Source organism: Coregonus clupeaformis, chromosome 32, assembly GCF_020615455.1.
Source record: "Coregonus clupeaformis isolate EN_2021a chromosome 32, ASM2061545v1, whole genome shotgun sequence".
Taxonomy (NCBI): Eukaryota; Metazoa; Chordata; class Actinopteri; order Salmoniformes; family Salmonidae; genus Coregonus; species Coregonus clupeaformis.
In genome coordinates this window covers 3,558,155-3,572,975 of record NC_059223.1, presented here as the reverse complement: position 1 = coordinate 3,572,975, position 14,821 = coordinate 3,558,155, and the positions used below count along the sequence as shown (strand labels likewise).

At 45.6% G+C, this 14,821-nt stretch overlaps 1 protein-coding gene across 1 annotated transcript; it reads left to right on the top strand.

Annotated features, from left to right (window-relative positions):
• Positions 1 to 2,063: 2,063 nt before the first annotated feature.
• Positions 2,064 to 9,663, top strand: LOC121583056 (uncharacterized protein KIAA0895-like). Its single transcript, XM_041899276.2, has 7 exons — positions 2,064 to 2,256; positions 3,053 to 4,126; positions 4,380 to 4,523; positions 5,338 to 5,470; positions 6,288 to 6,593; positions 7,923 to 8,020; positions 8,579 to 9,663. Exons 2-7 carry the CDS (start codon positions 3,077 to 3,079, stop codon positions 8,738 to 8,740), a joined length of 1,893 nt encoding a protein of 630 aa, XP_041755210.2. The 5' UTR covers positions 2,064 to 2,256; positions 3,053 to 3,076; the 3' UTR covers positions 8,741 to 9,663.
• Positions 9,664 to 14,821: the final 5,158 nt, after the last annotated feature.

Genomic DNA, 14,821 nt, shown 5'->3' with positions numbered 1-14,821 from the left:
AGGGGCTAATTCAGACCTGGGACACCAGGTGAGTGCAATTAACTACCAGGTGGAAATAAAAACCAGAAGTGTTTCGGCCCTCCAGGACCGGAATGGAAGAACCCTGATCTAGAGGATCCTATCCACCACTGTATTACAATGTGTATCGGCACAGCCACACAATCAGACTGAGCATTTCAATGGCAAAAAGGAGGCTCGGGAAAATAAATGATACAAAATATATTCTCAAGTTATTTTCATGAAATAAACACACAGTGATTCATTAGACATAATGTTATTTAAACGTTGAATTAAAAAGACTGGGGGCATTACTGAAGGGCTTTTTGAGGAGTTTAACCACAGGACCTTACAGTGCATTCGGAAAGTATTCAGACCCCTTGACTTTTTACACATTTTGTTACGTTACAGCCTTATTCTAAAATGGATTAAATAGTTTTTTTTTCTCCTCATCAATCTACACACAATACCCCTTAATGACAAAGCAAGAACAGGTTTTTAGAAATGTTTAGTAATTTATTACAAATAAAAAACTGAAATATCACATTTACATAAGTATTCAGACCCTTTACTCAGTACTTTGTTGAAGCACCTTTGGCAGTGATTACAGCATCGAATATTCTTGGGTGTGATGTTACAAGCTTGGCACACCTGTATTTGGGGAGTTTCTCCCATTCTTCTCTGCAGATCCTCTCAGGCTCTGTCAGGTTGGATGGGAGAGCGTTGCTGCACAGCTATTTTCAGGTCCTCCAGAGATGTTCAATCAGGTTTAAGTCCGGGCTCTGGCTGGGCCACTCAAGGAATTCAGAGACTTGTCCCGAAGCCACTCCTGTGTTGTCTTGGCTGTGTGCTTAGGGTCGTTGTCCTGTTGGAAGGTGAACCTTCGCCCCAGTCTGAGGTCCTGAGCGCTCTGGAGCAGGTTATCATGAAGGATCTCTCTGTACTTTGCTCCATTCATCTTTGCCTCGATCCTGACTCGTCTCCCAGTCCCTGCCGCTGAAAAACATCCCCACAGCATGATGCTGCCACCACCATGCTTCAATCTTGGTTTCATCAGACCAGAGAATCTTGTTTCTCATGGTCTGAGAGTCTTTAGGTGCCTTTTAGCAAACTCCATATGCCTTTTGCTGAGGAGTGGCTTCCGTCTGGCCACTCTACCATAAAGGCCTGATTGGTGGAGTGCTGCAGAGATGGTTGTCCTTCTGGAAGGTTCTCCCATCTAGACAGAGGAACTCTAGAGCTCTGTCAGAGTGACTATCAGGTTCTTGGTCACCTCCCTGACCAAGGCCCTTCTCCCCCGATTGCTCAGTTTGGCCGGGCGGCCAGCTTTAGGAAGAGTCTTAGTGGTTCCAAACTTCTTCCATTTAAGAATGATGGAGGCTACTGTGTTATTGGGGACCTTCAATGCTGCAGAAATGTGTTGGTACCCTTCCCCAGAACTGTGCATCGACACAATCCTGTCTTGGAGCTCTACGGACAATTCCTTTGAACTCATGGCTTGGTTTTTGCGCAGACATGCACTGTCAACTGTGGGACCTTATATAGACAGGTGTGTGCCTTTCCAAATCATGTACAATCAATTGAATTTACCACAGGTGGACTCCAAACAAGTTGTAGAAACATCTCAAGGATGATCAATGGAAACAGGATGCACCTGAGCTCAATTTCTAGTCTCATAGCAAAGGGTCTGAATACTTATGTAAATAAGGTATTTCTGTTTTTCGTTTGTTAATAAATGTGCAATTTTTTTTATAAAAACCTGTTTTTGATTTGTCATTATGGGGTATTGTGTGAGGATTTGTATTTATTTAATCAATTTTAGAGTAAGGCTGTAACATAACAAAATGTGGGAAAAGTCAAGGGGTCTGAATAATTTACGAAGGCACTGTAGTACATCTCACACTATCAGGCTCTAACCGTTATAATTATACGGGGCTTATGTTAACCTCGGGGAATGTAGGCTACGTGCTCCTCACTGCTCCGTTGCCTCCGAGAGATGCCACGTGCGTAAGGACGCAGGGTAGCGGCACGCACTGCGCATGGCTCGCTGGCTAGTTCATCAACGGTGCCACCGCGTCATATCTTCCAACACAGTCCGAACTTCCTCGCATGCCTCTCCGGGCGGCCCATCCACTATAGCTGCTCATATCCACCGGAAACCTTCCCGCCGCTCATTGTGGAGAGCTCTAGCAGAGCTGGGCGTCATGAATTAAAGAAAAGCCTGCGTTTACAAATCTGATCACCAAACCCCTCTGCAAGGTAAAACACATTTATGACTACGATTATTTGAGTTTTGGTTATTGTCTTGCTCATCCTCGATTTATTATCTGATTCTAAAGATCAGATCAGAAGAAAACTACACATGTTGAGAAAACCGTTCTTTTCTCGATTCATCCTTTACTGTCATTGAAAACAATATATTGACACTTATGGCTATTGACATGGCTATAATAATAACACAGTGTCATAATAACGGTTTGTTGTAGGCTACAATATAGCACAACGAGTATTTTCCCCATTACATTACGCCCATGTCAGAATAACGGAGAGATATCCTGCTAATTTGTATGCAATACACTTTGGTGGTCCAAATGGATATAAAACCTCAATACAATACACTGCAGAAGTCGCGCCTGCCTTGTGTAAATATAGGCTAAATATGTAGGCTAGACATCTATATGATTCGGATCTTTGTTCTTGTTTGAAGTCAATACTAGTTCCATATATGGGATGGCCAGAGCCCGTCCCGACCACCTAGTTTCGAATTCAGCAGCACAGAAACCCCGCCCCGACGGAGTCCCCTTATGTTGCAGGCGGATTCAAAATCGGAGGTATACTTGCATAATCAGATAATCAGACAGGGACATTTGCGTGCCGCTGTCCATAAAGCCACTAGGCCAGTAATGGGTCCATGGAATCCAGTTAAAGCAGTGGCACAAATGTTTTTGAACTTGTTGTCACCTATTCCTGACACAAGCACTGACTGCATAAAAGAGTCATAACAATCAATGGGTTATTTGTGACAGACCAAAAGCTGACCATCTTGTGTTTGCAGTGTGGTGTGGTTGGACCAGCGGTGATGGTTTTGGACCCAGGTGAGGACTGTATGGATCGGACAGATGTCCAGGGGGTCAGAGGGAGCAGCAGCACCACAGACCTGACAGGGCCAGAACCAAGACCGGATCCTCGCAAAACCACCACAAGCGACAGCACCAGACTAGAAAACACCAGACCGGATGCCCCCAAAACCACCACAACTAGAAAAGAAGAGACCAGACCTGACACTACCAAAACCATTAACACCACCACCACTAGAACAGAAGGCACCAGAGCAGACCCTCCCAAAACCACAGAAGAACCAACACCGGACCCTCCCAAAACCACCACCAGCACCTGGATCCGTGCCAGGACGAGCAGTGTCACCAAGAGGGAGCGGCTATCCAACTCCCACAATGGACCCCAGCCTCAACCTCAGTTGTTGGGGGCCAATGTCGGCCTTACCCCCAGCCCTAGGGCCAGTGTTTGCTCCTCGACCGACTCCTCTCACCCAGACTCGCCATATGATGGACCGGTGGTCTCTCTGCGGCGGGACGTCACCGTGGCAACGGCCTCGTCTCGGAACAAGGTGGCGACCAGGCCCCCACTCCGCCGGCCCCTCAGCCTGGACGTGACGCCCCTGCGTCTCCGTGGCTCTGAGCCCGTGCTGGACCGCAGGGTCCTGCAGCCCCCCTGGCGTAGCGGTGGTGGTCCCTCCGCTGCCTCCTCGCCCCCAGCCCGCTCCCTCACCAGCCCCAGCCTGGGCCCCGGAGGCTGGATGCGCCGCAGCGAGAGCACCTGTACCGTCAACAACTCCTCAATGGGCCTCCGGGCCACCAGGGGGCGTATGCGGCCAGCCACCTCCCTTCCCCACATTGCCCGGGGGTTTGGAGGGGCCTCCACGCTGCCCTTGCCTTCCACGCCGCGGGGCCCCTGTCTCCTTGTGGCCCTCAGACCCGTTAACCTAGACCAGGAGAGGCAGGCCTTCTTCCAGTCTGACTATAAATACGACCCACAGTTTGAGTACTCGACCCCGGAGCCCAGCACTGTGCTGGAGAAATACAGAGAGGGATCTGGCCTCTTCCTCACACAGGTAGGTCTCTCTATCTGGCAAAGATATTAGATGATAGGAAGATAACCCACTCTGGGGATTTATTCTCTCTCTCTCTCTCTCTCTCTCTCTCTCTCTCTCTCTCTCTCTCTCTCTCTCTCTCTCTCTCTCTCTCTCTCTCTCTCTCTCTCTCTCTCTCTCTCTCTCTCTCTCTCTGGGTGCTTCTCTCTCTAACGCTCTCTCTCATTCTCTCTCTTTCCCTCCTCTGTCTCTCTGGGTTTCTCTCTCTCTCTAGGCTGTTGGGATTATGGAGTGTATTCTGAGGAAGTTTGGTAACTATGAGAACTTTGAGGAGGTGACGGGAGGAAGTATTTTACCGAAGAGTAGAGTCTGGGCTGCTGCACGCAAGTACCTGCAGAAGGAGAACTGTGTAGGAGAGGTGAGTGAGTAGTGTGTTTGAGGGTTGGTGTGTTATGGGTAGTGTGTTTGTGGGTTGGTGTGTTATGGGTAGTGTGTTTGTGGGTTGGTGTGTTACGTGTAATGCAGTGGAGGCTGCTGAGGGGAGGACGGCTCATAATAATGGTTGGATTGGAGTGAATGGAACGGCATCAAACCATGTGTTTGATGTATTTGATACCATTCCACTGATTCCTCTCAAGCCATTACCACGAGCCCGTCCTCCCAAATTAAGGTGCCACCAACCTCCTGTGGTGTAGTGTGTTTGAAGGTTAGTGTGTTAACAAGATGTCTTTGTGTAATGATGATGATAACCTTGTCTAGAGGGTGGTGGTCTGTGTGATGATGATGATAACCTTGTCTAGAGGGTGGTGGTCTGTGTGATGATGATGATAACCTTGTCTAGAGGGTGGTGGTCTGTATGATGATGATGATAACCTTATCTAGAGGGTGGTGGTCTGTATGATGATGATGATGATGATGATGATGGTAATGATGATAACCTGGTCTAGGTGGTGGTGTGTCTGTATGATGATGATGATGATGATGATGATGATGGTAATGATGATAACCTGGTCTAGGTGGTGGTGTGTCTGTATGATGATGATGATGATGATGATGATGATGATGATGATGGTAATGATGATAACCTCGTCTAGGTGGTGGTGTGTCTGTATGATGATGATGATGATGATGATGATGGTAATGATGATAACCTGGTCTAGGTGGTGGTGTGTCTGTATGATGATGATGATGATGATGATGATGATGATGGTAATGATGATAACCTGGTCTAGGTGGTGGTGTGTCTGTCTGAGGAGCTGCTGTCGCAGGCTGTGATGATGGTGGAGAGTTGTCGTCCCACTCTGACTATCAACCTGTCTGGAGCACGACAACACTGGCTGGAGGGCATGTTCAGGCATGAGATAGGTACAGTACACTGGCTGGAGGGCATGTTCAGGCATGAGATAGGTACAGTACACTGACTGTACCATACAGCATGTTGTCACTGTGTGGGGGATCTGGGATGTGTTTATCACTGACTGTACCATACAGCATGTTGTCACTGTGTGGGGGATCTGGGATGTGTTTATCACTGACTGTACCATACAGCATGTTGTCACTGTGTGGGGGATCTGGGATGTGTTTATCACTGACGGTACCATACAGCATGTTGTCACCGTGTGGGGGATCTGGGATGTGTTTATCACTGACGGTATCATACAGCATGTTGTCACCGTGTGGGGGATCTGGGATGTGTTTATCACTGACTGTACCATACAGCATGTTGTCACCGTGTGGGGGATCTGGGATGTGTTTATCACTGACTGTACCATACAGCATGTTGTCACCGTGTGGGGGATTTGGGTTGTGTTTATCATCCTCACAGCATCATAAATTAGTTATGAGTTATCATTTCTGAGTTCTACGCAAACACAACTCAGTATTTGTGTTGAATTTGTTCACCAGCCATGTCCACTACAGAAGCCAAGTAAGGCTAGTCTAAAATGAACCATCCTTCATCTCTCTCTCCCTATCAGGTACACACTGCCTCAATACCTTCCTGTTATTCCATCTCTCTCTCAGGCAAACATTACCTGAAATAAACCTTCTTCCAGCTCTGTCACACACAACCTTAATACAATTCCATGATTTTCATCGCTCTCTCTCTCAAACATTACCTGAAATAAATCTACTTCCATCTCTCATCTCTACATCCCCGTGTTATTCCATCTCTCCCTCCCAGGAACCCACTACCTTCGGGGTGTGAACAACAACCTGCAGCCCTGGTCCACTTCCGCAGGCAGGAAGCAGTATGGCCTGAAACCGGCCAATCCCACGGAAGAGGGCCTGGCAAGCCTGCACAGTGTGTTGCTACGGAAACAGCCCTACCTGTGGCGCGCCGCTCTGCTCTACTATACGGTGTACCACGCCGCCAGGATGAGCTTCAGCCAGCTCTTCAGCCACATCGCTCAGTTCGTCCAGGATCCCGCGGTGCGCTGGGAGTACTGCCTCAGAGCCAAGAGGGGACAGACGGACACCTCGCAGCCTGGTGGGGGACAGTGTGTGTGTGTCTTTGATTGTGTGAGAGTGTGATCGTGTGTGAATAGACTCACCATTGCACATGTACCAGTGGTAGATACAGTGCCTTCGGAAAGTATTCAGACCCCTTGACTTTTTCCACATTTTGTTACGTTACAGCCTTATTCTAAAATTGATTAAATTGTTTTTTCCCCTCATCAATCTACACACAATACCCCATAATGACAAAGCAAGAACAGGTATTTAGAAATTTTAAAAAAAAGAAAAAACTGAAATATCACAGGTGAGGTGAACCTTCGCCCCAGTCTGAGGTCCTGAGCGCTCTGGAGCAGGTTTTCCTCAAGGATCTCTCTGTACTTTGCTCCATTCATATTTTCCTCGATCCTGACTAGTCTCACAGTCCCTGCCGCTGAAAAACATCCCCACAGCATGATGCTGCCACCCCCATGCTTCACCGTAGGGATGGTGCCAGGTTTCCTCCAGACGTGACGCTTGGCATTCAGGCCAAAGAGTTAAATCTTGATTTCATCAGACCAGAGAATCTTGTTTCTCATGGTCTGAGAGTCTTTAGGTGCATTTTGGCAAACTCCAAGTGGGCTGTCATGTGCCTTTTACTGAGGAGTGGCTTCCGTCTGGTTCTTGGTCACCTCCTGACCAAGGCCCTTCTCCCTCGATTGCTCAGTTTGGCCGGGTTTGTGCCTTTCCAAATCATGTCCAATCAATTGAATTTAACACAGGTGGACTCCAATCAAGTTGTAGAAACATCTCAAGGATGATCAATGGAAACAGGATGCACCTGAGCTCAATTTTGAGTCTTATAGCAAGGGTCTCAATACTTATGTAAATAAGGTATTTCTGTTTTTTATTTTTAATAGAGTTGCAAACATTTCTAAAAACCTGTTTTTGCTTTGTCATTATTTACATTTACATTTTAGTCATTTAGCAGACGCTCTTATCCAGAGCGACTTACAGTTAGTGAGTGCATACATTTTCATACTGGCCCCATCGTGGAAACGAACCCACAACCCTGGCGTTGCAAGCGCCATGCTCTACCAACTGAGCTACACGGGTATTGTGTGTAGATTGATGAGGGGAAAAAAACAATTTAATCAATTTTAGAATAAGGCTGTTACGTAACAAAATGTGGAAAAAGCCAAGGGGGTCTGAATACTTTACGAAGCCACTGTATATGCACCCAACTCACAAACATATACAAACACAAAACAAATTACATTATTTTTTTTAAAGGATTGGTGGCCACTGTGTTGACTTGATTGTGTGTGTGTGTGTGTGTGTGTGTGTGTGTGTGTGTGTGTGTGTGTGTGTGTGTGTGAATCAGGCTGTTTCAGTAAAGATCAGGTGTACCTGGACGGAATCCTCAGGATTCTACGACATCGGAGGAACATCGACTTCAAGATGTTGACCTCGCTAGGAAAGGTCAGTCTTCATTCTCCCATACAGGATCCTTTCATTACATTTTACATTTTAGTAATTTAGCAGACGCTCTTATCCAGAGCGACTTACAGTTAGTGAATACACTTCTTTTTTTCTTCATACTGGCCCCCCGTGGGAATCGAACCCACAACCCTGGCGTTGCAAACACCATGCTCTATCAACTGAGCTACATCCCAGCCGGCCATTCCCTCCCCTACCCTGGACGACGCTGGGCCAATTGTGCACCGCCCATGAGTCTCCCGGTCGCGGCCGGCTGCGACAGAGCCTGGATTCGAACCAGGATCTCTAGTGGCACAGCTAGCACTGCGATGCAGTGCCTTAGACCACTGCGCCACTCTCTCTTTCATGTTTATTTTCCCCATGGTGATGATGTATAGTTTGGTTGTTTCATGGTGTACACATTTGCATGAAAAAGCTGAATTGTAGTTTACACCTCACCGGTAGAGTATAGGGCTGTTGTAATATCAGATCGAGTTGGAAAGAGGCTGAGTCTGTAAAACCGACGTGATGATGATGTTAACCTTTCTTCTGGCCCTCCAGGTGTCGTTTGAGGATGTGGAAAGGCTGCGGCACATCGCCGTCCTCCGCCGGACCAGAATCCCTCACTTCATGCAGGACCAGGAGAAATACCTTCAGCATCTGGACCACATCGTCACGGTCAACGAACTGAGCGACGCTCAGCTTAGAGAACTCCTTCCCTGACCAACCGACCTTCAGCTGTGCGCGGTAGATCACCTGCTGGGAGTCAACGAAGGTGGCGATTCAACGTGTAGAATGGTTGGGAAATTCATAGAAAATGGCGGCTGATGTTCGGTGGTCAGAGGCGTTAAGAATGGTTACCTGCTGCCGATTACCTCTGGTCAGCGAGGTCTGTTTTCCCCTTGACTGACTGACTCCCTCTGGTCTAGACTGGCCATACCATCCTTGACTGACCAAACTCCCTCTGGTCTAGACCTAACCCTAATCCTCCCAAGTGTCATTCATCACCCTGCTGTTGGAAAGCCCTGGAAATGAAGGCTAGTGTTCCGACAGACAGAGTATGTGGAGCGAACATATCAACACTTTGATCATATCTACTACGCTTGGATCACATTCAGTATGGTTGAGTCCTAAACTGAACCCCATTCTCTATGTAGTGCACTACTTTTGACCAGATCGCAGGTCAGATGTAGTGCACTATAAAGGGAATAGGGTGTTATTTGTGAAGCAACTCAACTGAAGATCAGAGGAGACCCTGGAAGCGGCTGTTGAACCAGACAGAGACAGTCAGAGAGACTTGTAAAGTTGTACAACTTTATTTCCCAGCAAGCGAGTGTCATGGGGGAGTCTACTGCTAGTGTTAAATGTTTCTTGGATATTGAGCAGTGTGGTGGACAGAGCAGTGAGGAGACAGGAAAATCAATGACTTTGTCTCTCTCTCGCTCCCCCCTCTCTCTCGCTCTCTTATTTGGACCAAGTCTCTCTCTCTCTCTCTATCATCCTAAATCATGGTCATATAGCCCAACAGATCAGTGGATTGTTGCGATGACAGGAGTCCTGCAGGGACACAGAACGGTTCTTCGATGATATCTACCTTGTGTTCATATTCAACCCCCTGGATCATATCTACGTTGTGTTCATATTCAACCCCCTAAATCAAAACTACGTTGTGTTCATATTCAACTCCCTGGATCATAACTACGTTGTGTTCATATTCAACCCCCTGGATCATAACTACGTTGTGTTCATATTCAACCCCCTGGATCATAACTACGTTGTGTTCATATTCAACCCCCTGGATCATAACTACGTTGTGTTCATATTCAACCCCCTGGATCATATCTACGTTGTGTTCATATTCAACCCCCTAAATCAAAACTACGTTGTGTTCATATTCAACTCCCTGGATCATAACTACGTTGTGTTCATATTCAACCCCCTGGATCATATCTACGTTGTGTTCATATTCAACCCCCTGGATCATAACTACGTTGTGTTCATATTCAACCCCCTGGATCATATCTACGTTGTGTTCATATTCAACCCCCTGGATCATAACTACGTTGTGTTCATATTCAACCCCCTGGATCATATCTACGTTGTGTTCATATTCAACCCCCTGGATCATATCTACGTTGTGTTCATATTCAACCCCCTGGATCATAACTACGTTGTGTTCATATTCAACCCCCTGGATCATAACTACGTTGTGTTCATATTCAACCCCCTGGATCATAACTACGTTGTGTTCATATTCAACCCCCTGGATCATAACTACGTTGTGTTCATATTCAACCCCCTGGATCATAACTACGTTGTGTTCATATTCAACCCCCTGGATCATAACTACGTTGTGTTCATATTCAACCCCTGGATCATAACTACGTTGTGTTCATATTCAACCCCCTGGATCATATCTACGTTGTGTTCATATTCAACCCCCTGGATCATATCTACGTTGTGTTCATATTCAACCCCCTAAATCAAAACTACGTTGTGTTCATATTCAACTCCCTGGATCATAACTACGTTGTGTTCATATTCAACCCCCTGGATCATAACTACGTTGTGTTCATATTCAACCCCCTGGATCATATCTACGTTGTGTTCATATTCAACTCCCTGGATCATAACTACGTTGTGTTCATATTCAACCCCCTGGATCATAACTACGTTGTGTTCATATTCAACCCCTGGATCATAACTTCACGTTGTGTTCATATTCAACCCCCTGGATCATAACTACGTTGTGTTCATATTCAACCCCCTGGATCATAACTACGTTGTGTTCATATTCAACCCCCTGGATCATAACTACGTTGTGTTCATATTCAACCCCCTGGATCATATCTACGTTGTGTTCATATTCAACCCCTGGATCATAACTACGTTGTGTTCATATTCAACCCCTGGATCATAACTACGTTGTGTTCATATTCAACCCCCCTGGATCATATCTACCTTGTGTTCATATTCAACCCCCTGGATCATAACTACGTTGTGTTCATATTCAACCCCCTGGATCATAACTACGTTGTGTTCATATTCAACCCCCTGGATCATATCTACGTTGTGTTCATATTCAACTCCCTGGATCATATCTCCATCTGTATGGACCATATACTGTACATCACATATCTACACTTCCAGTGAACGTCACATATATCCAATGCATGTCTCTGAGGCGTTTTCACCTGGCCAAGTACTGCAGAAGTACATTACTGCTGCTTCAGCTTCCATCCCACTGCCTTTACTCACACTCAAGTTACTTCAATACTGTAACCCAGGGTTCCCCAACTGGCGGGCCGCGGTGATCTTATTTGCTTGGGCTTCTTGCGGTCAATTTGCGGTCTACCAATTATTTGTCATTACGTTCTGGGCCCCTGACCATCTGCTCATGAAAATAAATCGTCCCACGGCTGAATCTAGTTGATGATCCCTGCTGTAACCACTAGCTAATCTGGCTACAGGGTTGAGCTCAATATCATTTCAATTCAGGAAGTACACTGTAGTTCCAATTCTCTTCAATAAGGAACATTTGGAATTTGGTTTACTTTCTATATTGACTGGAATTTAAATGGAATTGAGGCCAAACCTGTCTGGTTGTATCATAAATACCCACTGGGCAAAAACGTGTTGAATCAACATTGTTTCCACATCATTTCAACCAAATAATGATCTGTGATGAAATTGAAATCAACCTGGAAAACTGATTGGATTAGAAAGTCATCAACGTAAGGGAGTTTTGTATATTTCTCACCCATCTTTTAACCCAAATCCAATGACATGTTCAAATTGTTTGTTGATTTCACATTGAATTCTTGTTAGTTGACAACTCAACTGACGTCTGTGCCCAGTGGGTACATTCTTCTCATGTACATAGCCTACATTATACCACTGCAGCCGATGTCTGTGTAAAACTGTGCTTCTGCTTCTTATACCTCTGTAAACAACCACAGGGACCTTGTACTGGTTTTGTAAGTTATTTAATTTGTCTGTTTTTATTTTCAGGACAAAAACAATGAATGTCTATGGTATTAGCTTTGTAACTCCTTTTTGTGGAGCTGATTGTTTTAAGCCTTTAGCTTTGCTAAAAAGAACACCAAGGAGCACTCAGTTCTATTCCAGAACCCAGGTAAAGAACACCAAGGAGCACTCAGTTCTATTCCAGAACCCAGGTAAAGAACACCAAGAATCTCAAGAAACTAAAAGTGCCAATAGACTCAGTCTGACTGGTCTGGATGTTCAGTATTAAAATAAATATTTCCTGGGATTCATTTTTACCACTATTGTACAACACAAATGTATCTTATTGTGTCGTTAATCAGACCAAGTTATGGTTGTTATTTTGCTTTGTTGAGAGAGAGCTCCCTTGGTGGGCTTCAAGCTCCCTTGATATCAGCGCTACAGTTTTAATGTGATGTGACTGAGCTGAACGCCTGAGCTTCCCTTGCCTCCGCCTCACGTGGGATCCTTTGCCCTCTATGCCAGGCCCATGGACGTTATAGGCCACGCTCCCCTGCTCAGACGTTGTTTTCCATCAACCAATGGTTGCGTGCCACGTCATCGACTGTGCCGTCTGGCACCAGACTGCTATAACATGATGTGTTTAGCTGGTAGGTGAAACACCTATCCAGGCGTTGTGATGATCTGGCATGTATCAGCAACGTCTGGGCAGAGGAACACACCCATATATAAAAAGGACAGGTCGCTGAGATAATATGCTACCACGGCAACCTTAATACACACCGTCAGCAACTTCCTCATTTCCTAGGTTTGACAAGGCACATGAGTGATTGGCTGTACAGGAGAAAGGTGTGTGTTGTTTGCCTGCCTTAGATGGGTTTAGATTAGAACTCACCTGGGCTGCGTTCAGTAGGGCACTACGTTGTGGAATTGTGTCAGCTCTATTCATAGCACTTCGATCTGCAGCGTTCAGTGTATTGCAGCCCTGCTGAATGCAGCCCTGCTGAAGTTAGACATCTGTAGACTGCATTTTAATGTATCACTGTTTTGTCATTTGTATTGCACGAATGTTGCACAAATTATGTTCTGGAAATAATCTGGGATTAAAACTGACGTCTATAACTTTATATAATTTACATTTTTGAATGTATTTGATAATGATCTGAGAATTGTTCATATTTTGACTTGGGTACAGCGCATTCGGAAAGTATTCAGACCCATTGACTTTTTCCACATTTTATTACATTATTCTAAATAAAAAAAAAAAAAAAAAAATGTAATCAATCTACAGACAACATAATGACAAAGCGAAACGTTTTTTTTGTAGACAATTTATAAAAAATTAAACAGAAATACCTTATTTACATAAGTATTCAGACCCTTTGCTATGAGACTCGAAATGTGCATCCTGTTTCCATTGATCATCCTTGAGCTGATTTCTACAACTAGGAGTCCACCTGTGGTAAATTAAATTGATTGGACATGATTTGGAAAGGCACACACCTGTCTATATAAGGTCCCACAGTTGACAGCGCATGTCAGAGCAAAAACCAAGCCATGAGGTCAAAGAAAATTGTTTTTAGAGCTCCGAGACAGGATTGTGTCGATGCAGAATCTGGGGAAGGGTACCAAAAATGTCTGCAGCATTGAAGGTCCAAGAACACAGTAGCCTCCATCATTCTTAAATGGAAGAAGTTTGGAACCACCAAGACTCTTCCTAAAGCTGGCCGCCCGGCCAAACTGAGCAATCGGGGGAGAAGGGCCTTGTTCAGGGAGGTGACCAAGAACCCGATGGTCATTCTGACAGAGCTCCACAGTTCCTCTGTGGAGATGGGAGAAACTTCCAGAAGGACAACCGGCCTTTATGGTAGAGTGGCCAGACAGAAGCCACTCCTCAGTAAAAAGGCACATGACAGCCCGCTTGGAGTTTGCCAAAAGGCACCTAAAGACTCTCAGACCATGAGAAACAAGATTCTCTGGTCTGATGAAACCAAGATTGAACTCTTTGGCCTGAACGCCAAGCGTCACGTCTGGAGAAAACCAGGCACCATCCCTACAGTGAAGCATGGTGGTGGCAGCATCATGCTGTGGGGATGTTTTTCAGCGGCAGGGACTGGGAGACCAGTCAGGACTAAGGGAAAGATGAACGGAGCAAAGTACAGAGAGATCCTTGATGAAAACCTGCTGCAGAGCACTCAGGACCTCAGACTGGGGTGAAGGTTCACCTTCCAACAGGACAACGACCCTAAGCACACAGCCAAGACAACGCAGGAGTGGCTTCGGGACACGTCTCTGAATGTCCTTGAGTGGTCCAGCCAGAGCCCGGACTTGAACCCAATTGAAGATCTCTGGAGAGACCTGAAAATAGCTGTGCAGCGACGCTCCCCATCCAACCTGACAGAGCTTGAGAGGATCTGCAGAGAAGAATGGGAGAAACTCCCCAAATACAGGTGTGCCGAGCTTGTAGTGTCATACCCAAGAACACTCGAGGCTGTAATCGCTGCCAAAGGTGCTTCAACAAAGTACTGAGTAAAGGGTCTGAATACTTATGTAAATGTAATATTTCCGTTATTTATTTGTAATAACTCAGTTGTTGCTCAGTTGGTAGAGCATGGCGCTTGCAACGTCAGGGTTGTGGGTTTGTTTCCCACGGGGGGCCAGTATGAAAAAAAAAGAAGTATGCAATCACTAACTGTAAGTCGCTCTGGATAAGCGCGTCTGCTAAATGACTAAAATGTAATACATTTGCAAAAATAAAAAAGTTTTTGCTTTGTCATTATGGGGTATTGTGTGTAGATTGATGAGGGAAAAAATATATTTAATCCATTTTAGAATAAG